Below are 27996 nucleotides of genomic sequence, written 5' to 3'. Positions count from 1 at the left end.
TTTCAGCAAACAGCGGTACCGCCAGCTTCTTCCAGAAATCTTCCGAGCCTGGTGCCACTTTGGTGCTGACATTCGCAGACAGCAAAGCTTCACTCCGTGACAAAGAGGGCTTTCACTTGTGAAACCTGCAGCAGCTCTCCGAGGACCACACTGCAGCAGCCCTCGGCCATCCCCAGTCTGCTGGCCAGGCACTCGAGGTGGTGCAGGCATGAGTGTGGTCCCCTTACCGGAGCCAACGATGTCACCTTCTCTGTTCCAACGACTGACTGCACAGGGGTTTGGTTTTTGTGGTCTAATCATGCATTTCCATACCCTCACGAGGCTGTCTAAAATGTGAGGGTTCAGTGTGTGGTCAGCTGAGTTATTGGAAGACTTCAGTTGCAGCTCGTCCCACACTGGCAGTCTGTGGGGTGGTTAGGCTCGACGTTTGAGAGGTAGGCTTGTGACAGGAAAGTGGCCCTGTCGTAAAACAGTGTTGGACTTAGAGAACAAGTGTGCTCAGAAGGCTAGCTGTTGAATTAATATCTTGGAAGAGAGTGCCTGAGCCTGCACTTGACATTTTCAGCGGCGTCAAAGGGATTGTGTGGTTCGACGGGACACAATTATCTATACAATTAGATTGTGTTTGTGATTCAATGAGAAGTCTCCCATTTCGGAAAACTATCTTATTTGTTTTCTTGCCAAGACTTAGATCAACACATCAGTACCACTCTCACGCCTGTAGCCACTCTAAACATGAAGCTAGCACCAGCAGGCGGTTAGACCGAAAACAAGGAAGCAGAACTAGGTTTCACTGACTTCTGCCTCCAAAGCTCAGTAGTTTACATCTTATATCTCATTTAATTAATCAACACAAAAACTCAACTCACAAATTAGAAGCTGTGGCCTTGAGGGCTTCTTTGTGTTGGGGATATTTCAGTTGGGACAGCGTTAGCCCCCTCTCCTGCTTGGTGTTTTTATGCAAAATTAGAGATGTCAAAATGGAAGCTAAAGGTGCTGGTCGGGACATTTTTTAAATAGAAAACAGATGGAGCCAGATTCGCCAGGTCTATTTCTGGTCTTATGCCAACCCAAGGGTCTCAAACTTAAATTTGCTTGGGGCCACTGTTGGGATTGTCAGCTCACAGGAGGGCCACTACAGCCTTCAAGTACAACAAGACAACGCAGTATTTCTGAAAACTTTGCTTTTATTTCACTTATTAATGTGATGATACAAAAATGTATACACACATATACATTTTTACATTATTAGTTTTTTACGGTTAGTGCAGAGCTTGTTTCCTCACTGTTAAATAACTTATTGAAACCTTGCACTGAACTAGCAAATGATCTACACTTTTGCTTCAATTTTTTGTCAGACACCTGGCAGCACTCATGCTCATATTTCCTTCATATCTAACCAAATGAATGCAAACATAAGTACACATATGTTTGCACAGTTTTAACAGTGCAAATCTTTTTTTCATGCAAAAAAGGTTCTTTAAACCATGCGCTAGGCTTGCCATGTTAGTGGGAGCGTGCCTATGTTCCCACATTTCTAAGATGTTTTTCAAAATGAGGCCCTATGTTCCCACAGTTCCCACATTTACTTTTTCATAAATTTACCCTAACCCTAACCCCTAACCAATTGCTCATTCATTCATTCATTCATTTATTGTAAAATGCTTCCAAAAAAGCTTGTGGGAGGATAGGGCTTAAATTGAAGGGAAATGTAGGAACACAAAACCTAATTTTGAAAATGTCCTAGAAATGTGGAAACAAAGGGCCTAATTTGAAGAAAAATCTTAGAAATTTGGGACATAGGACTGACCTCGTGTTTGGATGCGTTTTCGTTGTTACTTGCTAGCCGGGCATGCACCAACTGTATTACTTGCCTATTGCTCCCAACGTTGCTCTGGTAAAAAAAAAAAAAAATAGTCCAGTGGCCGACACTGCAATTTCAAACTGACAGAGGCATCTCATCAGAGCAGAGTTGCAGAGAGGAAACGGGAAGTGCTGAAGGCTCATGCATCAGTTCGGGCCAGACTGATGAGAACAACAAAGGTGTTGCAAAATTACATTTTGGGTCCTATTCAGACGGTCTACGGTGCATGGTCTAAAGCAGACAGTGCAAGAGCGTTAAGGGCTAGTCCAATCCATTTGTCGGTTAAACTGCGGATAATCTTGGTGTCATGGTTGTGTTTTGGGGGCGTAACGTAAATCAAACTAAGCGTAAAAGTGTCGTCTCCCGTTCCTTTAAGTGCCAGGTCCAAGTGAGGGAAAACTGATCGGCTGTCTAACAAATGCCGAAAACGGCCACTGTTTTGCTCCGTAGACTCAGTTTTGATGAACAACAGCGGCGCTAAATGAAAACATTGCATTTCCTGTGACGAGTCTACTTCAAAAAAAAAGGCTGTATTATACCAGCATCAGAGTGGGGGCCGGATTGAGGGGGAGGGGGCAGTATGAGACCCCTGTGCTAACGTAAGCTGCTCACTTTATCATACAGACATGAGAGTGGTATCTTTCATTGATTTAACAATTCATCTGTCTCCCATTTGTATGTATTTAAAGGAATATCAAACACAAATCCAATCTTAGAGCATGAGCATAGATATCTTTGAAGTTGCTGTGCTAAGCTAATTGCCTTGAGGCTGTGGCTTTATATCTTACGGTACAACCGTGAGATGAGTGGATCTTCTTATCCCTTAACCAATAAAGGTTTTAAGGAGCACTCTGTAGTTTAGGGAAAGACATTTTAACCAGAAGAGAAAAATCTTAACCGACTGATTGTTTATGCTTAAACGAACTAAACACACACACTCTCTTTGTTTTCATGACAGAATGAACTGAATAAACAAACTGACCTTAAAGGGCAACACAGTTTCACACTGTTTTACTTGGTTTATATGTGGCGGACCCTGCCACCTTTCTAGCTTCAAATAGTGTTCTGGGAACCTTATTGTCCACCGAGAACAGCGCGTTTATTGAAAATATGATAAATAATTGTGGGTTTGTATTATTACCTCATTAACACTGTAAATATTAAAATTCTGAGTTTGAATTTATTGAGTGCCAATTTGATAAGCGAAGTGGCCAAAACGTCAAACAACTTCTTTGCAATCAAACACAGATTTGCACGTAAACACAATCTGTATTAATGGAGGGTTTACCTTCAGGAAACAGACACACGAGGGTGTGCTTTGTTGGAACACAAAGAATAGACAGTGAACAGGAGTCATGCAGTTCAGGTCGCGAGCCAGACTGTGAACTGATGACGTGCCCGCACCCACTCATCTACAGAAATGTGTTATCACTTGAAACGAGACGTCTCCGCAGTGTATTCATCCGTCTCCTCGTGACCGTTCCAGGCCGACACAGAGCGCACACTGTCACGTCCATTCTGGAGAACTCTCATTACCCTTAAACGGATTTGTGCTTAATAACTTCAGTCGGAAAATGTTCTCTGGCGCGTCCTCCCTAAAAGATTTACTGTATCCGTTTTGAATCAAACAACAATATTTCATCTGGAGGTCCCGCAGAAAAAGATAAGTTTGGAATGTGCTTGTAATCTTAACAAAGCCAAAAAACTAACAAGCCATGTTCTATTTATGTCTTGGTAAACAGTGTAAATCCACATGGCAAATGAAAGAGATGAGTTCCTTTGAATCAGAATGAACGAGCTGTCCCCCTGACGTGACCTTAAATGTTCTCAGTTTATTGACTCTTAGTTGTGTAATATTGTTCCGCCTAGTATGGTGACTCATTATGTTCCAGCTTTAACTGCTGTTTTATTTTAATTTTATAATGGCCATTTTTTACGAGACGCCCCTGTCTTTACATGTTCATAAACATGTCTCCATGTCCAGTTATCCGGCTTTGTGTTCGGCTGCTGTATAAAAGTTGGTTAAAGAGATGGGTGTGAGGGCCACTGTGGTCAGCGAGAAAATACAGCACAATATGAGAGTCTATTTTTGGGCTCGAGACCAAACGGCTTTTGGATACAGCGCTGTTGTTGAAAGCAGACCCACCACTTCACCCCCCACCCGGCTCCCCTTTCCTCTGCGATGGTTTCCCCCCCAAAAAAGATGCTGCTTTCCTTCCATACTGGTGATTACAGAGTAGAGGCAGCCGTGACTCTGTCCATGAAAGATCTTTTTAATGAAAACATACAGTTCGAGCACTTTTTGTTTGGAAAGAATGTAAATTTCTCTGATTTAAAAGGAAAAGGGGTAGAAAATAACTTGGAAATTTGGAACTATTCCAGCCCGGTTCATCCCCTCCTCTCTCCTCTGTCTTTCTTTCTCCATCCTGTCTGGCTTTCAGCAATGTGTTTCTCGTTGTCTGTGCCATTGCCTCGAACTCTCAACACGCTTGGTCGGCATATTTTTTCATGCTCGGAAACCACTCAAAACAAAACGTAATTCCATCTTTCTCTCTCTCTCTCTTTCTCTCCCAACAATTCTTTTTTTTTTTTTTTCTTCTCGAGAGTCATACTGAAATTTAATCAACACATAAATGAGAAAAACATATAACAGCAATTTCCATACGTGCAAGCACACTTTCGAGAATGATTGTCATGTACACAGTGGAGGAAATTAAGCTCTATTTTCTGTCGGATCATTTACTGCTCCCTCAGGACACCTGGCCCTTTTCACTGTTATGATAAGTTAATTGTGCACATAAATTATCGTTTCTGGTCATCTGCACGCGGACAAAGTAGTTTAACATGCAGTACAGGTCATTTTAAGTGTAGGGAGCAATAATAATATCAGTACAGTTTTTGTATAATCAAATGTACATAAGACATACTCGCTCTTTCCATTTCATTAAGGCCTTTCCCGATCTAGACGTGGATACAGAGTCTAAATACAACTATATAGGTCTCAATGAAATGTATTTTCCAGCTTCCAACAGCGCAAGTTGATTACCATGTATGAAAGTTTCCCCACATGTTTATCTTGGCGAGGTAGGAGCTGCATTCAGGATCTATGACGCTGTAGCTTATAAGTGTAATCGATACCAAAAGTTCTGTAAGGACGTGGCGCCTCCTCTCCATGGGGTGACCTATTAATGAGGAAAACATTGCGGTCTCTTAATCAGATAGAAAGCTTGCATCATTGAGCTGCATAGTTTTGGCAGCGATTCTTGAAAATTCCCTTCACCGTCACATGTATTTGCTGGTTAAAGGAGCTGTATGGCTTACTATAAATAGTCGTGTCCTCTGATTCCCTCTATGTGTGCATCTATTACAATATAAAGAGAGCAATGTTTAGAGTCCATGTTCGTTACAGGAGGCGGCACAAGTCAATACTGATGGTTGGTAATCTCCACTGGTGCAGTTCTGTTACGTAGGATCGACCAGTTGCTGATGTACTGTCCGGTCACAATTAAGAATGAGGTTCAAGTTTGCCCTGGCCTCCACAGTCGCCCGTGGACCAACCTGACTTAAAGTATCTCCTCAGTCTATGGGCCTGATCAGCATACGGACAGTCTTCATAGAGTAGAAGCCCCCACCGTAGTCAGCCCAGAATATGCCATCTTGGAATTTGCTGCGGTAGACACCTCCGGTGTACCAGACACCGTTAAGATTGGCTTGGCCGCAGGCGTTGTACCACCAGCCCCCTTTATGGAAATGGGCACAGTTACCTGTAATGGGGAAACAAGAATGATTAGCTACATGAGGACGGGTCCTTTTCACAAAGAGGATTATACAAAGACACACTTTTGATGTTGTCTTCAGAATCATTGGCCCAACTCCAATGTCCCCTCTAAAGGGCCACTTTGTAAGGCTGACTTTTGAGTCTGAATCCTAACATGCCAAATATTGACACTCTGGGATTGTAAGTCGGGTCGGTCGCTATCCCCAAGCATCAGTATATGACAAACTCGGAATGAGACTCAAAAGTTAACTTTTTAACAAAGTGGACCTTTAATGAAGTGAGTGATTTAAGTAGAGAGGAAGAATACAATCATCTGGATTATCATATATTTTTTTTATGTTTTCAGGCTTCCCCATGAGAGCATCTGTTGAAAATTACAGCATAATATGCAGTGTGGGTAAATCCTGCAAAGTCTGCCGACATGCAGACTTGTGTAGAAGTGTCCGCTAAGCAGCTCAGTAGGTCTGTGAGAGAGCCCCCATGCACTGATTTGATGATGATGATACTTGGACTACCTTCGCAGCCCTTGCAGACTTTCCGGGAACACTCCTCAAAGTCTGTGAGTCACTCTGTGAGTGTGTGGATTGGGATACGGCCACAGCTTTCCGTTTGCTACCAACACCTCTGCCGCCTCCGGCTTGACATGGATACGGTTAATAATATTTATGTCCCTTTCGTCTGGGATTGCATATACAAATCAAAACGGAGTTCTGGTTGGCACAAAGTCACATCAATTTTGGAAAAAATGTAGGCTGCTAAGCTCCATATTGTTTTGTTATCACAAAGCTACGTGCTAGCTTCGAAGCGTTGATACACTCACAGCAATGAACAGAAAACCCGGGGCAATGTCTGGCAATCATTTTTGCTTCCAGCAGGTCATCAAGACTATTTATTCTGTGTGTGATGTGAGAGACCTGCTTTTAAGTCATAAGCTTCCAGGTGATGTAGGACTGATTTGCGAGCCACCAGTCTGAGAAATGTGTTTCCCTGTGGGTGTCGGATTTTGACCAATAAAACAGAACCATGTTTGGTTATATAGGATGGAAAAACTCAAAACCCTCATATCATAAAGCACATTATAATTCCAAGGTTACAATATTAAGAGAAGCAATAAAATATCGTGATGCACTTTAAAGGTGACCCTGTGTTCCTCTACCTGAGAAGGCGTCCTTGTCGCGATCCAGAGTAGTGAACTGTTTGCCGTTGTGACTAGTCAGGGAGTCCCCGGCGTTGCCCTGGTAGGTTCCCAGCCGCAGGCGGTAACTCTCGCTCTCGGGCTCCAGGTGGAAGCTGCTGTACTGAGCGTAGACCTTCTTGCCCATCCAGTCTTCCAGCTCCACCAGCAGCTTGTAGTCCCCCTGCCTCCCCAGCTTGTAGATGCTTTCCAGGCCGAGCCAGTATTCCCCGTCTATGTTGCCAAAGCCGCTCTGAGTCAAAGGAAGATTAAAAGGAAGGTTACAGGAAGATTTACAGAAAGTAATGCGCATTGTTTTTAATGTGGCAGCCTGAGGAGTTTAGAAACACGAGGATTGTTTAGGAACATAAAACCTCCTCGTGACTGAGGCTGTGGTATTCTGACACAACAAATGGCAATTTTCCCTTTTTGATGACGTTTTCGGTCACGGTTCTGTAGTTAAGACAAGCTGTGAACCTTCAAAAGAGAAACCACTGTGTCAAAAGAGTGCCGCACTGTCTTTGAAATTCCTACGTAGGACACGTTGTAGAGTTTACGCAGGAATATACGCATCCATCTTCAGGATGCCGGTTCATCGCTCAAACCCCCACAGATCTCTTGGATCACGGCTAATGGCCAAACTGGCCTGGGCGCTTGTGTCGGGGAACCGCAAGCAATCTACGTCTGGCCATGTGCCTCCAGAACACTTCGCTTGGTAGAGGAGGGTTGAGGTTTTGCGAATGTGGATTAGCTGTGTGAGCCAGCAGATGATGAATGATGTAGAGTTTCAGTCCGTGGCCTCCTTTCTGGTGCTGTGTGTGTGTGTGTACATGTGGTGGCTTTGTGGGAGAGCGCAGAGGCAAATCAATGTTGAAGAGGGCAATTTAGCTTCCAGTTACACATGCACAAGCCTGGCCGGGCTGAATGGAACACTGGATCGGCGGGGCTGCCAGCAGCGATATACTCCGTCTCATTCTCACAGAGCTTTGATGAGAGGGTCTATACGGTGTGGTGGAGTAAGCCAACCAGCCATCCATCCAGGAAGGCACCATAGTGGCAGTGGTTTTGGAAAGAAACGCCTGCAGATTGAGCTGTGGAACATACCTTCCTAGTAGGCCATCTAATATTTCATAATGGGAATCTCAAACTGAATAACCTTGGACAAATAGCGCCGCTGACAGGGCGTTATAATCTACAGTGAGTAAAAACACAAGGATTCTGGCCCAGGAAATAGTCCCAGAGACCCCAGATGGTTCCTCTAGATGGGTCATATAACGGCACCCCTGTTGTCTCTGGATGACCCAAATGTTCAGGTTGGCTCAGTAGAAGAGAGAGAAAACTAAGACGGACAGGGCAGGGGAAGTGCCATTGTCATCACCTTGTAGTTATCCCAATTCCTGAAGAAGTTAACGGATCCGTCTTTCCTGCTCTGGATCACGGTCCAGCCCCCGTTGTCTATATCCTGTTCACACCAGACCTGCACCGGCCTCTCTGTTTCGTCTGGCTTGATCAGGTACATGCCGCTGGTGCTTTGGCCGGCTTCCTGCGCGTCGAGACAGTCTCTGAACGGGCCTGAAGGAAAGAACAATAAGAGATGGAGATAGGTGGTAAAGAAAGACAGAGAAGGTGTGTGACAAGGTACAGCAGGGTCAAAAATGTCAGAGACCAGCAGGTTAATGAGCCTAAACACACCTCACAGCTTTGCAGGAAATACTTAAAGACCTAGGAAGAACAAGAAGTCCTGACGGTCATGGACTTTCCTCCAGTCACCTGATCTCAACCCCAGTGAACTTGATTGAGACTGAGACAGTCAAACATTTTGTGACGTCACAAGAAGCTCGTCAAATGATTTTGATTCTGTCAAATCATGCATGGATGACATTAATCATCAGGTTTTGCAGCCCATGCCAGCATATCATTAAAGTAAAATGGGACATATACCAAATACTGAGATATTTTGAAACCCATTTTCCCCAAGATTCTTTGGAGGACATTGCCATCGCAGGGACCAGGGTCTGAATGAAGTTCCTGGTACAACCAACAAAATGTCTGTGGTTGATTGATAGTACTTTCCGAAAGTTAGGAACTTTGAAGCTGGGGAATGCTGAATATTTCTCATTGTTTGAGTCCTTCCAGCATTTTTATTTAAGCCATCTTTTTTAACAGTCTGCAGCCGCAAATGTTTATTGTCCATCGTGCTTCAACATGGGGTTATAGAATAAAGCAAACAACAGATTATGGAGTCTTCATTCTTGTCGTCATGCACAAAATTGACTTCAGCAGTCTAATCTACCTAATCTTTGTCTTAAACTGTGGTGGGAACGCAGACAAAAACAAACTGAGGGGACCTTCTAATTTATTGAACAGCAGTTTCTGGGACTAAAAGAAATAGGCTTTAGCTTGGCTTTTTAGCATTTAGCACACCTACATAATCTGGTACTGCATTATATCCATCCATCTTTGACAATAAAGTACACCTTGAACCTTGAACCTTGATTAAGTTTTTGCCATTAACCTCATTTTTGTGGTATAGCAATCTAAATTATAAGTTTCTGGAGCATCACAAGTATTCTTTTTATTATGCAAATAGTCTGTAAATGAGCTTTAGCTAAGGTTAGCCTTAGAGGCCCTCCGTCAGACCTGGGTGCAGCCGCTACTGTTGTCTTGTTGTTATATCATGTTGGTTTTCTTTTTTTTATTGTACACATATCTACGGCATAAAAATATGTATTTGATTAAATATACGACAGAAAGTCTGATTCTGGTCTCCATTTTACACATTAAAGTGTGTTTGCATGTCTTGGGGAGAACTGCTGCATATGTGAAAGAAGAGCCCTGAGACAATAATGTAAGCGCCTTGAGTTTACACGATGAGGAACACTGAAGTCACTGTCTGACCGAAGGCAAAAATAAGTAGGAAAAAACAGTAAACAGGGAAAAACACACACACACACGAGCACACACACACACACACACACAAGTAGACAGGGTAATATAAAACACATTTATCTAGGCCTGCAAAGATATACGTGTTTACTGTGTCCTCCCAGAACAGCGGAGAAAAGTGAGGCAAATTAAGCAACTTTAATACAAAAGTGCTTTTGAGGTCAAAAAACCAAAATAGATGTTGTTAACCCTCTCTTTAAGGAACCAACATTTGCCTTTTTTCAACGTAATTCGACATTCTCATGAGTTTGTTAATTAAAAACACATGTGGCAGTGAGTTTATTTAAAGAGTGAGTAACCCTCTCCAGGCCGATAATATAATAATAACACTAATAATGATGATGTAAAGATATAGTCCATTCATCCCATGAAGTATACCAGAAGTGCCTCTGCTTTGTGGTTTAGCAGGAGCCTATCACGCCGGCCTGGGTTTTGTCTACGTCTCCCATGTGATGGAACAGTCTTGTAAAGGATCATTTTCATACACAGCTGCGCCGAAATCCAGCACACTTTATTATTCTTGGGCGAGGGCGATCTAAATGTGTCAGGAATTTCTGTTGATGAGCAGAATCGCGCTGGTTAGGTCTTTCTGTGCTTTACTTTAAGTCCCCTGCCTCGGTTGAGACGTTACAACATTTTTATTTCCATCCTGGTTTGTGTTCTTTCGGTTGAGCGCGGAGCAGAGTTCCAGCTGAATTTGCAAATCTTTCACCTTTGCCGGCCCACCTGCAGCTCTGTTCAGTCGGTGATTGTTATTTTGTTATGCTTGGCCTGCAAAGTCTTGACTGCTAGGAATTTTAGCATGACTGACTCGTGACTGATGCACTGAATAAATGAATGAAAATTAATAATGGAATGGATGGGTAGACGGACGACTCGCTAAAGGCTCATTTATGCTCAACGATAGATAAGGATAGGCACGGAACACCCATGCAGACCAGCGGAGCAGTACTTCCGGTAGTCCTAGCGGGCAGTGTGGCAGTGTAACCAATCGTTCAAGCGAGACATGACCACAGGACAGGAGCAAGACGTTTTAAAAATGGAGTGGCCGGGATCTATTTTCGGAAGTATGGGAGCATATGTGAGCCTTAACCCAGTCTTTCACTCACCTTCAGCACTGAAGTTTCTCTGTGGAGGTTTCTGGACTTCCAGGGTGCCACCTGTGGGTGACGGCCCAGAGCGAGAGCCCCTCCCAAAGGCTCGGGTGTTGTCCCTCTGGATCTCATTGGTGAAACGTGGCACATTAACAGGAATGTTCTCAGGCACCACCTGCACAAGTGGAGGTCCCAAGGGTGGCTGCTCATGCCTTCGACTGTAGACCTGCATGCAACGCTCCTCCAGAGCCCCAATCAGGACTGACTGGTTGTTCACTACCGCAGACAGGGCTGCGTATTTGGCCTCCAGTTCCCTGTACCTGGAAGCCAAGCGCAATGACTCAGTGGTGGCGTTGAGGACGCGTGTCTCCAGTTGCGCTAGCTCCAGTGAGTTGTCCCTCTTCCTGATGATTTCGTGCAGCAGCTGCATGTAGAGCTGGGTCACTCGGGAGTTCATGTTCCTGCTCTCTTTCCTCAACAGCTTCATCTCGTTCACCAAGTTGCCGTCCACATCCACCACCAGCCTCAAGGTCTCCATCTCTCGACGCTGCTTTGAAAGGAGGTCTCGCACGGCAGCCACGTCCAGCCGTGTCACTCGGTCCTTGTCGGTTGAATAACCACGGGCGGCACAGATGGGTCCCGTGATCTTTTGCTCAGGGACCAGGAAGGTGTAGGAGCACTTCTTGGCTTCACCATTGGCCTCTGGAGCTCTTCGGATCCGGGAGAGGATAGGGTGCTTGGTGAGGGCTTGGCTGTTGCTCCACAAGGACAGGCCAAACAGAATAAACAGGCGCCAGGCTCCGGGTCCCATGGTTCCTCCTCTCTTTATCACCCAAAAAGCGAAAGATCTATATAAAGGAAAGACAAGTGCAGACTGTTTTACCAAAGGAAAATGTTGATGTTCTCATAAGAAGATCAAAATCAACAATGTATTAGGGTGTCTCACTTTCCCTCTCCTGTATTTGGCACTCAGCCCCAAATTCATAACTTCTTCCTGAAAATGTGTATCTTGAAAATCAGTCACGCATATTAGATTTAAGTTTTGGTAAGGCGAGCGACTTGAATGTCGATCCGTCAATCAATGGTTTCACCACTTTGGTCCCCATGTTTGAAAAACAAAACTGCGAAGGTGTCCTTTTAGATCAGTGGTGTCAAACTGATCCAGTAAAGGGCCGTGTGGCTGCAGGTTTTCATTCCAACCAAGCAAGAACACACCTGATCCAAATCAGGTGTGTTCTTGCTTGGTTGGAATGAAAACCTGCAGCCACACGGCCCTTTACTGGATCAGTTTGACACCACTGTTTTAGATGCACCAATGGCAGATAAAACAGGACAAAGCGCCCTCTAGGGTGCCTTTCCACGCTGGTGCCCACCACATAGTTGGTGCCCACGCCATGGGTAATTCTCAAATGTTAGCATGCAAATATGTTGGTGAACATGTCAAACATTATGCCTCCTAGATATCACCATGTCCGCATGGCCACTGTAGCGCACGTTAGCATGCTGATTTTAGAAGCGTAGTTTGTAGCCTAAGCTTAAAGCACCTCTGTGCAGAAAGTCAAACCTCTCTGAGCTGTGAGCTTGGCTGTAGACACTTAGTCCTGTAATGTCTTAAAACAGCTGAACGATGTAGTTCTTAGGAAAGATTACTAATAGAGGCAGACTGTGCAGCATGGAACGGATTCAATATAAACTACATGCTCCTGATAACAACGGAAGATGTGACCCAGTGCAACAGTGTAAGTCAGTGGGTTTCCAGTAGTTCTTGGACAGCAGCACAGTTCTGCTGTCTGGCCTGGAGGATGAAATTCTATATCAGGTCTTGGCTACACAGACAATACTTGTTAACTTTGGCTTTGTTGACAAGAGGGAAAACACTCAATGTCACCGGGCTTGCTGTTTAAATTGGTCCAAGTATTTATAAAGACGTTTCCTTTCTGTTGCCACTCATTTTGCACTTCTGGTTCAGTTTCCTGCCGTATGTTTTCTTAACTCCTCTAATCCAATATAATCCATTACAACCGCTGTGCCTGCAAGTCTCCCATAGCCAAGGAGCATCTGTTGGCATGGTACAGAGGAGAGCCTCCAGTCAAGGCTTAATGCTGGAGCCCTGCTTAATTGTGAAGTAAATGAGCATTAAAATGTAAAGAGAAAACGAACAGACTGTGGCAACGGCACAGCTGCTTTCACACATCCAGTCCAGCAGACAGTCCTGCCCTTGGCAAGATGTGCAACACCTTCTGGTGCGCTTGTGGTGGAGTAACAGTGGTGCCACCCACCTACCCGCTAACAAATCTGTTATGGTAACTCATATTTTCAATATTTGGTCTCATGGGCTCTCTTTCATTACCGCCCTTACCACATCTGTATCAGGTGTCTGGGTGTGTGCCGGGATCTGTTTTTCATATTCCCTCAGATCTGTAGTCTCAGACCTTCCATGAAACTGACCCACAGCGGTGGATTTGTAAAAATGTCTTCACTGAAAATGAAAATATTTGGTAAAAGCACTGAGTTTTATGCCGCCATTGATGGGACTGCAAGTATTTCTCTAATGGGATTGCATTCGCTGTCAGTCATTGATGGAATCATGAGGTGTAGAACAGCGCGTATCAGTAGTGAGCAGAATGGTAGAAGTCAGCAGGTGGTTATCATCGAGCCTCGCCGACTCATTTTGACTTCTGCCATTTCTGCCTGGCTGGAACAAGCAGATATATTTGAATTCTGGTGAGGAATAAAATAAACTGATGTGTTTGGGGAGCAGCAGGGGGAGCAGGAATCCCTGATTTGTAAGTAATGTATTCTGGAGTCTATTTTTGGATTGTGTTTTGATCTTATTGGTTGTGACAGCACAACGAATGGAACAGTGGTGGGTGACGTTCAGAAATGCATGCTAAGTGAAAGAATCCTCCCTCCATATTCAATAGCGAGGCTTGGATCTGGAAGCGGAGTCGGTGTTGGGCCCAATTTCGGCAGCCGGACCAAATCCAACCAGAAGGCAGAAGTCTGGCGGATGTGGCCAAAGGAGGTTAAGCAACCGTCACCGAACACTTCTGACAGGGCTACACTTCACGATGGAGCTCATCAAAACAAATCTGAGCAGGATTTCAACACATGCCAAGGGAGCAGAATTAAATCAATCCAAGACAGAGTCAGCGGGTGCTTTGATTCATTTCTGTGGTCTCCTCTTGATGTTTAGTTGCACTGAAGAGCCCTGACCACAGCTAATGGGACAGATCCCAGGGCATTACCTAGGCTCAAACTGCTGCTGTAGCAGAATAGTACTCCTTTATCTTTGTTAAAGGGGGGAAAAACATGCTTGACTCAGGGGAAATATATTAAAACAAGTTTTGGTCTTCTCATAAGGCACAATGACTTATTGAAGAAAGGAAGAAAGTGTCTGAGCCAACATTAGTTTTTAATAACTGTTTAAAATTCAGCGGCACATGAGAATGCCACAAAGCCTTCATCTTAGCTTGAACATGTCAAGCTAGAGCTGTCGCGGATCATGAACCATCTGATGTCAGAGAAAAAAGGCACTTTAAGGAAAATGGGCCATGTGTCAAAGCTCAGAAACACCTCGGCTCTGTCAGTTAGTTATTATTACACGGAGAGGACTTTTTTTTTTTTCCCCCCCATCTTTTCCGTAATCACAGGTCATCCCCCTTCAATAGCTCGGTCTCAGCAATTGGCCCGTCTGCACGTCTCCAACACCACAATATGAATCTCACAGGCCCTGGCCCTGACAGGAGTGACAGTGTTTACACAGAGGCTCCTCAGCCAGGGCTGTGAATCCCATCGGCAGTTATTACCGCCAGGTTCCTCTCCGTCTTTGACACCCTGCTGGTCTTCGTCAAGTCAGCCGCAGCAGCCGTGTTTTTTTGTTGACTTATTTTCCCCTCTCCTCCCTCAGAGCCAGACCTGACCAGATCCCGACCGCCTCATCTATATTAATGCAGTCCCCTGCAAACCATTCAGGTCAAACTTTGCGGTGGCTGGTTCTCCCAGCCCAGGGGAACATGAGGACGCTGCCAATCGGCCCACTGACTCTAAGTGGTGCCACTGAGCTCATACAGCTCCCCAATTTAAAGATTTTGATTTACATCAGAACCCTCTGCAGCCACAGTCACGTCACCTACTTTTCTCTCCAACTTTGTTTCAACATACAGCATGAACATATTGCCAGTCAGAAACTCCGAGTTTTCCAGTCTATCTTTGTTGTGGCGTATTGCTCTGAGCCAGCAGACTTCTAGGACTCTGCCAATTAGCCCACAAGTTATTCTGATGGTGCCGCTGATTATGTCTGTCTGCTGAAGGGGATGATAGGACGCATAATCTTTGTGGCCTACATGGTGAATATGATCAGGGGGATTTAAACCAGATGTACATCTGGAATTATATACATTTCTTTAAAATAGTCAAATGGCTTCTTTTAATGTCTGCATTTTACAGCCACTCCATTGTTATTTATAAAAAGTCTCAGATGTCCAGAGGAACCCCAATCTGACTTCTGGCTGTTCTGTATCATCTCTACTTTATTCTATTTATCACAATGATGTCAAAGTTTCAACGGTATGAAACTTTTCTAAAGCATGAAAATCATACACATTTTGATCTGGGCATAAATAACCTGATGAACCTGAAAATGCTGATCTTACCTGTGTGAGTGTGTCAGCGGTCCAGGAGGTGCAGGTAAGACCCGGCTTGATGTCTCAGTTGTGTTTCTCCCACAGGTTCATGCTCTCCATTCTCCTCCTCTCGCTCTCAGTCTCCCTCTGTCTCTGCTCTCATTGAGAGCGCGGGCCTCCTGCATACAGCTGTGGCACAAGCGAACACCGTCCGCTAGGAGAACAGTGGAGGGTGGTCCATGTAGAGAAAAGAGGGAGGCCGATGGTGTGATTTCCCTGTAGTTGCTCGGGCAGAGGGAAGGCTCGGCCCTGCCTTCTTCCCTCTGTAAAGTTTGGGAAAGAAAAAAGTCAGGCTCCTCCTGATATAAGGTTTCACCACGAATGAAAAACTAAGTGCTGAATCGGACTGGGCTGGGAGTCAGCAGGAGCGGTGGAGACACTCAAAATCCATCAAGCTGTCAACATTTAAGTCCCTTTAGGTGTTGTTTACAACGCTATACTGTCTCCTTACACACATGCGCTATTTGTCTTGTAGAAACTGATGACTGGCTCATAAACTCTTCGTTTCTTTCTCTCACACAGTCTGTCAGCTTCATCTTTTTAACTGCCAATTCATCATAGTCGACTTATTCCTCCTCACAAAGCTGCTTCCCATCAGCCCTGATCTAATGACTAAGTCATTCTGGTGATCCAGTAGCTTTAGCGTACCAAATGGAGGGTCTGGTTTTTTTTATTGTTTTTTTTTTTTAATGTGAGCGTTCCTCTTGTGTTTGCTCCGTATAAGGGATGTGAGTGTGTCTCTTGCGGCGATCCCAGAGCCATTGGCAGCTGTGTTTATTTGGTTATGAGGACAATATGCAGAGGGCTTTGCAGACAAAAAAGAACGCCCCTCGGCTAAATGTTTTGGATTGAAGAGGAAGCACAAGCTTTGATGCATGGGGATTCTCTGCGTGGGGAGAAATACTTTGGCATGTGGGTGGACAGAATTTGCTTATGAGCAATTGAGGCAGGACATTCATAATGAAGGAGCGCATGTGTGTGTATGTGTGTGACTCGCATATGTATGAGAGTGTGTGTGTCTCCTAGGTGGTCAGTTGTATATAATATAGGTCATCCAATTTAAATAAATCATGTATAGAGGACCATGTGTTCGGAGGAAGCCGAACACATTTTGTGCTAATTCAATCCATGCCTTGGAAAATCTTTATCTGCACCACATTTTGTGACGCAAGACGCAGCACAGATCAGCGTTACCCAACCGTGGGGTCAGGCACAGCTGAGGGGTCCCAAGATAAACCTGAGGGGAGAAAGGGATGAGAAAGAAAGAAAAATAGCTTCATTTTCTGACTTGTGACACAGTAAGTGAAACATGGGATACTTTCACCTCTACAGACATCTTACAATAAACTCATAATTCATGTAGACAACAGGGGATGGTGGACAAATACTCTAAACTTTTCTCTGTTTTAAGTGCTGATTGTGTCTTTTTTTAAAACCGGATGAGGTGCCCTCATTTCATTTTGACCCCTGCCCCTTTGAAAGTTCCAGATAACTGCAGATAATGTATATTTTCTCATGTGCAAAAATTATTTTGTGTTGCATTTAAGGATTAATTGTTTAGTATTGCAGCTCCACATATCACTATAACATGAGCTGGTTTGAACATGTTAAAAATCTGTCTCTCTGTGTGAGCCCCTCCTTGTGGCTAAACAAGTTTATTACCACCTCCACCTTCACAGTAGTTGCAGGTCCACTGATTTTATCCTGGGCACTATCTGTATGAATGTGCAAGAAAGGGAAATCTTAGTGGCCTAGATAGCAGTTAGATACAAAGACATTCAAGTGTACTTGTACCATAACATACTTATCGTCCATCCCCCTTTTTGTTATTGTCGTTAATATCTATAGACTAATGGCTTTTTGTATTAACCCCATTCTATTTACACTAGATTACTAGATAACTTTGATGACCTATTTCTTATTTATTCATTGATTATCTTTTTTTATTTTATATACAAGGTTTGCTATTTACATATTGTGGGTAATTTCTTTTTTATATATAATTTTAATTATGATTGGCAACAAATCAAATGAACTTGAAGTAAAAAAAAGTTAATTGAAAGTACAGTAGATAGATAGATAGATAGATGTAGCATGAATGAGCGAGCAAGCATACCTCCAAACAATCCCTCTGACGTCAGGCAGACTGACCAATAGGAAGCGTCGGCCGGTGACAGTTGATATTCGACGGTCGTCAGCAGCGACTGTTTATCAAAACAGAAGATTTCCGAACTTTTATTTTGGTTTTGGGGGTAGATAACGGATTTGAAACAATGGCGTATTTTAGTTTAAGTTTAGACATTTTCTGAGCGTCGCGTCACTGTTATTTCTTCACAGTCCCGTCGACTGTTTACTTTTTTAAGCATGGTGAGTGTGACCCAGTCCCCTTTTGTAACATGTTGCTGGTTGTTTTGTTGTCGTGAGCTTCGTGTTAACGGACGCGTTTGTTACACCCACCGCGCTGTGCGACTGAGCAAGCAAGGAGTCGCTTTTGCCCACGCTGGCCTGCGGAGACAGGTTGGATTAGGTGATTTAAACGGGCTTTACTTGTGAGCAGTGCCTCATCTGTTGCGGATAAAATTAGACCAGAGATCCTGTGTCACTGTGGGTCTCACGAGCCCCTGAGAAAGAAGCCTGCGAGACAAATGTCAGGGCATATTCTGTATTCCTTCACGTATCTTCAATGTGAGCATTAAAAGATAAACAAAAACCTCTAACACGTGTGTTGGATGTCACTTGATAGATATATGACATCATGTACAACACAGAATTATTATTTATTTAACTGTTGTTTTCATTATGCTAGTTTTCTTAACATCCAAATGAATGCAGGTTCAATATACTCAGTGTAATGTTTTCTCTATGATTTGGGTGAACTGACCCTATAACATGCCTTCATTATATTGTGTTAAATTTTTATCTAGTTGCATGACTCTTCTCATTACCTGTTAATGTGTTGCAGGATGCCGAGGGCCCGGAGGCCCTGAGTGACCTCTGCTTGACTCAGGTGTGCTGCAGCCTGGACGCTCTGTGCAGCAGGCGAGCAGACGGCTCCATGTGCCTCAGCTGGGCCCTGCTCTTCCCACAGGAGGTGGTTGACCAGCTACTGCGTAAGATGGGAACTAAAGGTAGGTCAGGAGGACAGGAAAAGCACGGACAACATAAATATCTCCCAAGCGATGGCAGTTCTGATGCGAGTTATCGCACCACGATAAATGTGACTCACCCGTGATCTTCAGTTAGTTATGATTCTTAAAGCACGCAACTGCTTGTATAAACAAAAGTTAACTATGAGGTCAGAATTATCCTCAACTCACCCTGTCATCATATGATTTATGAGTTCACGCTGTACTCTGCCTGGCTCACACGGTGGGAAAAGTCTATTCCACAAACATCAATGTGGCTAAACTGATGCTACTTTTCCTACAACGTCCCTCTGTCTGCTTCTCTCTACAAGGCATCCTGAATGACACAACTGTTGGGATTTTCCGCAACTGCGAAGAGCTCCGCCTGCGCCGAGCCTCCATCCGCTTCTGTCCAGTGTCTGCAGAAGCTTTTCGCCTGGCCCTCTGCCCTCATCGGCTCCAGGAACTAGATGCCTCCTGGGTCTCTGGGGGCCTCACTGGGGCTGACATCGTCTCAGGCCTGGCATCCAACCTGGAGTGCAGATCCAGCCTGCAGAGGCTGTCCCTCAATGGGCTCCATCTGGACTGGGAGTCTCTTATGGAGGATGGAGGGACCCATGTGGGCTTCAGCTCCCTGCAGGGCTTGAGGACACTCAGCCTCGCCAACACAGACCTGACCGATGCTGTCCTTGAGGACGTCTGCTCTCTCCCTCAGCTGGAGAGCCTGGATATCTCCTGCACTGTCGTCTCAAAGCTTACTGCACTCCTTGATTGCAAGAGCACCCTGAAATCTCTGATTGCCCACAGGTTGCGGCAGCTGGATATGTCGCCAACCGGGTTGTTCTTTGTCTTCAGCCAGCTTCATGCTCTCAGGCATCTAGACTTTTCAGATGACCATATAACTTCTGATGACAGTGACGGGAGAGATGGGGACGAGACAGTGCGGCAGCTTCTGGAGGGGATTCCCCAGGTCCTCCCTACGCTCGTTTCTCTAGATATCTCTGGACGGAAGAGAATAACCGAAGCAGCAGTCAGAGCGTTCGTGGAGGCCAGAGCTGGACTGGTGTTCATGGGCCTGCTAGCCACCGGGGCTAGCTCCAGTGATGTCCTTACCTCACAGAAAAATCTGAAAGTAAGGACCTATGACAGAGTTTATGTCATTCTATAGTTTGTGACATGTCAGGACATCAGAGAGGGCATTATGGGTAGACATATGAGCTTGACTCTAACATACGTTTCTCATTTGTCTGAGGCTCTGTTTCTGTATATACTGAATGTGGCTGCTGCATTTTCTGTCTCTCTGACAGTGCTGATGTGCTGTGTGTGTGTTCAGGTAACTGGAGAGGCTAATGAGAACCAGGTGTGTGAGGCCCTGAGAAGGTACAGAGACCGCGAGTGTTTCACACGAGAGGCCCTCATCCATCTCTACAATCTCATCACCGACATTGACACACCACGACCTGATATGCTAAAGGTGCTCCCGTTAGCATTGTGTCTGCTCTGTGAAGCATCAGTCTGGTGTTCGCCAACTATTTTAATGATCTACGAATCAGTTTTTTTTTTTTTTCAGAAAAAAGTCTAGATTATCTGAAAAAAGACACACAGAAATGTACATATTTCTGTTTTAAATGTTGTTGCTTCCACAGATTGAAGTAGCAATCAAAATGATCGGCTATGATGTTAAAGTCTAAAAAAGGAAAGAGATAACAGGAATGAATGAGATATTTGAGTTTAGTAGTGTCTGTCGCCCATTCCTTCTGCAGCCAAAGTTACAATGTCCTTCGAACCTGACATTTTAATAACAGTATTTAGATGTGATCAGAACAAGGAGGTGAAGAGGCAGTTTCTAGCCGAGCCTTACAGATGAATAGTACAATGCAACCTCACAGCTGGCTTGGTGTGTAGTCCTAGGAGGTGGGAGGATTACACACTAATAATATGTGGGAGATTCCCTGTCCCATCACTGTCCTTTACTGATGGAGTTTCAGTGAAGCGGCTGATTGGTAAACAAGACACCCGGATGGTAGGTGGAGATATCCATCCTTCTCTGGACTGTCCCAACAACAGTCAGTTTTTTTTAGCCTGAAACACACATGACTCTGACTGCTGTTTCCTGTAGCTGGTGCTGGGCGGGATGCAGAGCCACCCCACCTCCCTGCACGTCCACCTGGTGGCCACAGCGTGTGTGTTCAACCTGACCACTCGGGACCTGGCGGAGGCAATGCCCATCAGCCTGCTCAGCTCCACTGTCAACCAGTTGCTGTACGCCATGAAGACCTTCCCCAACCACCAGCAGGTCAGGCGACATTCTCAGTGTCTCCGATTACAGATCCATAATGATATCATGTAGTTACACAACAGCAGAATGTGGCACAGAGCGGTTCTGCTGCTACCAGCTGGCTTGTCATTCAAATTCTGACCTCAAATTTGTTCCATTTTCTTCCTTTCAGACTGTAGTTACTTTATATTACCTCATACACGCATGAACCCACTAATTTCCCTCTCCAGTTCTTTAATCCATGAACTGTTTCCATCTCTCCAGGTGCAAAAGAACTGCCTGCTGGCACTCTGCAGTGACTACATCCTTCAGGATGTCCCTTTTGACAAGTAAGTATACTTTCTCACTGTTCCAATATGACGTATGAGCCTGAGGCTATGCATTAGCCAAGATAATCAGTGCACTCATAGAGTGGCACTGCGATGTTTTTCCAGCAAATTGTGATCCAGCTAAAATTATTTTCTCTTGAAATGTAAGCGCCAAAAGAAATAGTCCTTCCAGATGTCAAAGCGCTGACCTGAACGCACATTTTCCCAAGGCTTGTCTGTACACCGCTGGCATATTTTTTATAATACTGTATTCCTTATATCCACGCTGTGATCATGGTTCAGGTATTTAGCAGCCATGCTGGTGATTAACTGGCTGAGCAGGCATGAGGATCCCATTCTTCAGAGGATGGCTGTGGCTGTCATCTCCATTCTGGTGGCCAAGGTCAAGACACTGCTCGCTTACTGTGCATTAGCGTGCTGCAGGGAAATAGTATGGCACCTGTTAGTCGCCCCGCACCTCCATCCCCTCCTGCACCTCTGTGACACTAGTTGAAGCTTTATGCTTGAATTTAGTCCAGTTAAGTGGGCCAATTTTTTCGCGATAATGGCACTTTTTGTTCTAGTTTGACATTTAGAATTCAAAGAAGCACTCATCTTTTTGTTTTATTTACAGCTGTCGACTGAGGAGACTGCTCAGCTCAGCGAGGACGTCTCTATTATGAAGGTGCATTCACACTTAGTATTTAGTTTCCAACTTACCCAACGTCCCCGGCTTAGCACCAGATAGGCACGAGTGTATTTCTAGTTCTCTCTGTCTTTCTCACCTGCTATGTTTTCCATTACCCACCCACTGTATACACTTTACACACTGTCACCTCATTGCCCCCCGCACTCGTCCTTCTCCGTTTACTGTTACTCCCTTATTCAATCACCGCTCTCTTTCTCTCTTTGTGGCTGTAATCAGGCTTCTCTCCAAGCTGAAGATTTTGTATGTCTGGTGCCACTTATTAATACATAAACAATTGAATCCAACATTTGAATTCAATACCTGCGAATGTATTTACAACAGTTTACGTTCTCTTTTCATGTTTGGCCGTCTTGTCTTTGACATTCCATCTATCATCCTCTTGTGTCTCACAGCAGCTGCTGGCTATCGTGCAGCAGAAAGCCATGGTTGGAGTGGTGGACTCCACTCTGAAGTTCGCCCTGAGCGCTCTGTGGAACCTGACAGATGAAATGCCCACCGCCGCTCGCAATTTCATCGAGTGCAAGGGCATGGAGCTGTACGAGGAGGTTCTGGAGGTAGAAGAGTCCCTGAAAAATACCATGATAGACACCTTGATACAGAAATGCACCCACACGAAGGCTCACATAGAGGCTGCTCACATTTGCTATCAACATGCATTCTGAGTGATCCGAGTGATCTTTAGCTCCGTCAGTTCACACCTGGCATTTAATGAGTCTCGAGTGGTCACTTGTGGTCAGATCTCACTTCCCCCGCTCTGTATGCAAATATACACCTACATCACTGGAACAAACTGAACATTTTTTTTTTACACAAAGCAGGAAATATCTTCCAAGTGTAATGTTTGCACATTAACAAGAAGGCCCAAAGAGTTAAGAATGTCTTGCAGACAGCATTTTTTTTAAAGGAGTCTGGCAACTTTCTCAAAAGGCGTCAAAGTAGTAGTTTTTGTTAGTTACCGTATTTGTAAAAGTTGACACCAGTTTACTGTCAATATGTTATAGTCTTTAATACATTTGGTGTAAATGGTGAAATGAATTGAAACAGCTGTCGGGCAACACGACGCACTTCAGACATGGAAGCAGACGGCACACTAAAGACAGACAGGCTGCTACAGAGATGGCGTGGCAAACAGACACTTCTGGCAAGGAGAGAAACCTCTTGATGTTTTGCTTTTAATGGCGAATTAACAATAAGGCACCAACGATTTAGAATTTGTTTTAGCCGTTTCACAAAGTTTGTAAGTTTCCTCTCATGCAACAACTCTTATAATCACGCTATTTGTGTTTTTTGTTGTTGTTACTGGTTCAACGGTTGGTTGAAACATATGGTGTGTTCTTCTACCATCAGCATGTTAAGAGACCCCAAACACGTTATTTACACAAACTAGTTGGAAATCAGAGAGCATTTAATCCGCTTTGATTGTTGTTGAAGCTTTTTTATGTTGTTCTGGGAAGACGTCAGTTTAGTAGGTGGTCCTCCGATGTGGCCCAGGACACAAGTCCACAACACTGCTGAAAGAATGTGGTCACATGCGTCCCAGAGCACCTGGTCTGAGGGATTGGTTTCAAATGTTTCCTCAGTGCGTCTTGGGGGTGTTCACACCTGTACATACAGCTGTCCACTTGTGATCGGATCACTAAGAACACATGTTGATACTAGTTCTGAAAAGTCCAGTACACACAAACATTTTTCCCTTGCTGTTGTCCCACTTTTTTCTGCATTGCAGTCCTACTACGGTGAACCTTCCATTGAGCAGAAAGTTCTTGGCCTGCTGGTGAGTTCATTATGTGTTTGTATATGTGCTCTTATTAGGTCAGAATGTGTTATTTGAGTAGGTGCCTGTTTGTTTACAGCTTGTGTAACCAAAAAGTGATTGCAGTGTTTACAGCTTATGCTCATTTTCTTTTTGCAGTCGTTCCCACATTCATAGCTCAATCCTGTGACATCAGGCACCATCTGACTTTGGGAGTTCTGTTAATTATGCTCGTATTGTCCCCATTGTTTGACCAACGGGAATAAAATTAAACCATTGCTATCATGTGTGTTGTAGAACAACATAGCGGAGGTGGAGGTGCTACAGGATGACCTGTTTGAGGAGAACCTGCTGGAGCACATCCTCGGCCTGCTGCAGGACTCCCAGGTGGAGGTGGGGGTCCGTTACTTTGCAGGGGGGATCCTGGCACAGCTCGCCTCCAGACCCGAGGCCTGGACGCTGAGCGCTGAGCTCCTCACTGCCATACTGAAGCAACTGGTGTGTGTGTGTGTGTGTGTGTGAGAGAGAGAGAGGTGAAGGTTTGCATTCAACAATTCCCCCTTTTTTAAAGTGTCTTTCTGTCTTTGCAGCATGCTTCCATAATGACGTGGACACAACTGGAGAGAGAAATGGTCTCCTACAGGTGAGAGGAACTGGCCAAACCAGAGAGAGAGCTTTGTAGAGGAATATCTTTAATGTAAGCTACAGTACATGTTGCATAACACTTTATTCCAATTGTTCCCCATCAATGAGGCATCCTACATTCTCCCTTACATAACATTCTGCCGAGCTGTTTTAGATTTGATGTATACAATGCCTGCATGGGTTGAAACACCATGTAGATTCAATTGTAATTGCCTTATAGGTTTATTTTTGTTTGGATATAATGAGTGCTAAAGTAAGCCCAGACAATCATCAAGAGAGCAATAAATAAGTTTAAATTCCTTGGATTTCATCGATGCTTTTAAGTACAAAACAAACCAAAAAATAGCAAAAAGTGACTGTAAAATATATTATTTAATCTCAGTGTTCTGTCTCCTCGTGTCCACGTTTCAGGTCATTCCATCCATTCTACCCTCTGCTTCAGACTGGTCAGCCGTCAGGAGTGCAGCTGTGGGCAGTCTGGGCCATTCATCTGGTCTGCAGTCAAAACGGTAAGACACACTTAGAGACAACTGTGGGGAGCACATGGGTGGATTTGTAGTTCAATATTGGATATATGGATATATAGATATTTAGATCAATTTGTCAGACAGTACTGTGCATAATACATCACCAGAACTAATAAGTTATCAGTAAATCGGAAGGAAAACATACTTTATAATGTTCATTTAGTTGTTTAAGTGTAGCTATCTTTTCATTTATCTCTTGGAAATAAAAAAGTTAATAAGCATGTTTTTTCAAAATGTGGACCTATTGCTTTGCATATGTGTGATATGTAAGAATTTCAGTAGACAACATTTGAAAAAAAATTAACTAAAACTATTAACAGACTGTGAAGAAATAACGGTTTTGAAGTTAGGATGTCTCTATATCGTGTTGCAGGGAAATCTCCTTCAGTTAGCATGCTAACCAGTTAGCCCCAGTCTGTCCCAGTCCAAACTCCTGTGCTAGCGTTGTAAAAGCCGACACTGCCCTGGTGTTCTGAGCTGGCTAATTCTTACATATTGAACCTCTTTAAGTAGCCGATTTTGATGAGCAATCAGAGGTGGCAAAAAGTACACACAATCTTTACTCCAGTAGAAATAAGACAGTACAGGCTCTGAAATCTACTTACCAACACTAAGCATTCGTTCCTCCCACCCCGGTCATCCTTGAGTTGGTAAAGTAATTTTGCATGCATACATGTTGTCAGACTCTCAGATGTCTGGATTCTTGCTTTTCTCCATTTTTTATCATAATAGATGAATATTGTTTGGTTTTGAACTGCTAATTGGAAAAAACAAGACACTTACAGACGTTACCTTCAAGAAACTGGGATTGACAGTCATTTTTAGACTAAATGTTTAATTTACTAATCTGCAGATTAACCAATAATGAAATGAATGATTAGTTGCAGCACTCCACAGAACCCATTTTGATGTAAAATGACTGTTATTCTTTAATCATTTTACATGTGATGCAAACACTGCACCATATGTGAAATAAAATCGATTCATATAGAACTCTCCAGAATATCTAAAGTTAAGAGGCGGTTGGGTCGATCACACTAATCTCCCATTCCTCTCTGTTCTGCTCTTATCCCGTCTTCTCTCTATCCTCCAGCTTCACATTACAGCAGCATGCTGGAGAAGGAGGGCGTGACTGAACTTCTGAAGGCTTTGGCTGCACATCCCGACACACACGGCGACATTAAAGGACTGTCAGACAGCATCCTGCGTATGCTGGAGCAACACGGGGGTGACACGGGGCCTCAAAACTCTTGACGAAAGAGCAAAGAATTGATTGATTTACTGTCTTTGTGCTGCAATTCAAATGTGGTAGATGCGAGGTTACAGATATTAAAAGCACCGACAGCTCATGTCGGTCGTCTTGGAATAAAATTTTAATAGAATAAATGATGTGCTGTACGTTTGATGTAACGGGTACATTATTTATGTCATTAAACTGTTGATTTTGTTTGTCTTAAAACTAAAATTTTAACCACTCTGGAGAGTTGTTAAAGTTGAACATGTCGACCTTAAAAAAAGTTTGAGAGCAAATCTTGTGTTGTGAATAATGCATGGCACCAAGACTTGTCACTAGATGGTGCTTTGGTACTGTTGCTTCAGGGTTGCATTGCCCTGAAGATCTGTTTGTGTAAAACATTCAGTCATTCGATGTTTGTATTTTAAGATCATACATGGTGAATAGCAAAACACCAAAGCAGCCTGAACCTTCTGTGTTTCTGTCTGTAGCGAGGTCTTCATTACAAAGCAGTAGGGCTTTAAGTTATCTCTCCTCTCTTCCTCTCTTTCTGTCTTCCTCTTTCCCCCGGTATCCTAGATTCTGAATTCATTATATTTTATGTAACACAGCTGGAAGACAGAACTGCTCGTAGGCATCAGCGGAGTCTATTCTAAGTTGCTCTATTAATAATTCCTTTTGAAAAGTGGATTAACAGCCTCGCATGAATATTTGAGTTGTACCACTACGTTCAACTTTTAAGTGTCAAATCCCCTTGATTCACATTTTTAAATCCCCCAAAGGAATTCAGAAGGGCTCTACTAAATAGGATATGGCTTTGCGTGCTTGTGATTCAGCCAGGTGAGTCATCTTCTTGCCAGTGGTAGGCTATATGTTAGAAAAAGGGCTGCGCACGCCGATCCAGGGTCAGCATTTTAACCCCTGAACATTAATCTGAAAGTGGCAGGCATGTGCAATCAAAGGTCAAGGGCCCTGTAGTGAACATGGTGCGGCGTTCAGGTCATGAAGAAGTGTGGGAAAATGCCACTGTTTTCCAGGCTCCAGGCTCCAGGCTGTAGGTTATTCTATAGCGTGCATGGTGAGTCTGCGTTAGTTTCAGTCGTGTGTGTGTGTGTGGAAAATGTAGCATGTGAGGAGGTAAGGTTACGAGTAACAGAAGAGCCAAAGGGTAATAGTGGTGTGCATTGCCTTAATCAGGTCTTAAAGGTCTGTCCGTGGCTCAAACAGTCCATCAATATTAAAGTGACACACAAGACAGAAAGACTGTCAAATAAACAGAGAAGGAAAAACAGGAAGGTAACAGAAGGAAAAGTGCCTCCTTACTTTCCTGCCGAGGGTGAGGATGTAAGAATAACACCACATTCGTGTTTGTGCGCTGCATATGAGGTTACAGCCTGCAGCCAGTTAGCTTAGCTTGTCATGAAGACTGGAAAACATGGTGAAACAGCTAGCCACTGTTGAGCTGTGACCAAATCTGCCTACCAGCATGTTAAAAGCTCACCGATCAACACGTTTAACTGGTGTAAAAACGTGTAAAGTTGTTAAAACCAGAGGTTATGTGCCGGACTGTGTCTTGTCACTACGTCACAGCTACTGGTAGCTAGCAACTGCTAACAGCCCAGAAATAGTATGAAAAAAAAAAAGAACTTGATGGACCAAACAAGATTACATTTTGTCCAGCTGCAGGTTAACTTAAATAAAGACTGTAAACAAAGTGGAAAAAGCGCATTTTTGTAGGACAGCCTAGCAGTTAGCATCTGTCATGGTTTGTAAGCGTAGGTGTTATCCCCAGAAGTAAAACCCTAATGTTAATGAACACTAACTACATTCCGGTCTAAAGCTACAGTTAGCGCATTAGCTCATTCAGCTGTGCAGC

General features: G+C 44.0%; 2 protein-coding genes across 5 annotated transcripts; one reads left to right on the top strand and one right to left on the bottom strand.

Annotated features, from left to right (window-relative positions):
• Positions 1–1169: 1169 nt before the first annotated feature.
• LOC115572934 (angiopoietin-related protein 1-like) lies at positions 1170–18622 on the bottom strand. The gene is made up of 6 exons (XM_030403455.1): positions 18487–18622; positions 15512–15804; positions 10872–11704; positions 8195–8388; positions 6799–7069; positions 1170–5628 (listed from the first exon to the last, which is right to left on the bottom strand). The coding sequence occupies exons 3-6, from the start codon at positions 11665–11667 to the stop codon at positions 5441–5443; spliced, it is 1449 nt and encodes a 482-aa protein (XP_030259315.1). The 5' UTR covers positions 11668–11704; positions 15512–15804; positions 18487–18622; the 3' UTR covers positions 1170–5440.
• LOC115572933 (protein zyg-11 homolog) lies at positions 17701–26321 on the top strand. Of its 4 annotated transcripts, none has more exons than XM_030403452.1 (14): positions 17701–17908; positions 18504–18669; positions 18999–19798; positions 20000–20140; positions 20786–20962; positions 21209–21273; positions 21556–21655; positions 21887–21937; positions 22354–22515; positions 23688–23735; positions 24012–24212; positions 24286–24357; positions 24771–24868; positions 25980–26321. In XM_030403452.1, exons 1-14 carry the CDS (start codon positions 17906–17908, stop codon positions 26020–26022), a joined length of 2127 nt encoding a protein of 708 aa, XP_030259312.1. In that variant the 5' UTR covers positions 17701–17905; the 3' UTR covers positions 26023–26321. The 4 variants fall into 4 exon arrangements, with proteins under 4 accessions (XP_030259312.1, XP_030259314.1, XP_030259311.1 ...); XM_030403454.1 differs by having other exon boundaries at positions 17702–17908; positions 24012–24107; positions 24305–24357; XM_030403451.1 differs by having other exon boundaries at positions 17703–17908; positions 22357–22515; positions 24305–24357.
• Positions 26322–27996: the final 1675 nt, after the last annotated feature.

Source organism: Sparus aurata, chromosome 21, assembly GCF_900880675.1.
Source record: "Sparus aurata chromosome 21, fSpaAur1.1, whole genome shotgun sequence".
NCBI classification, from domain to species: Eukaryota; Metazoa; Chordata; class Actinopteri; order Spariformes; family Sparidae; genus Sparus; species Sparus aurata.
This window is presented reverse-complemented; position numbering and strand designations above follow the sequence as displayed.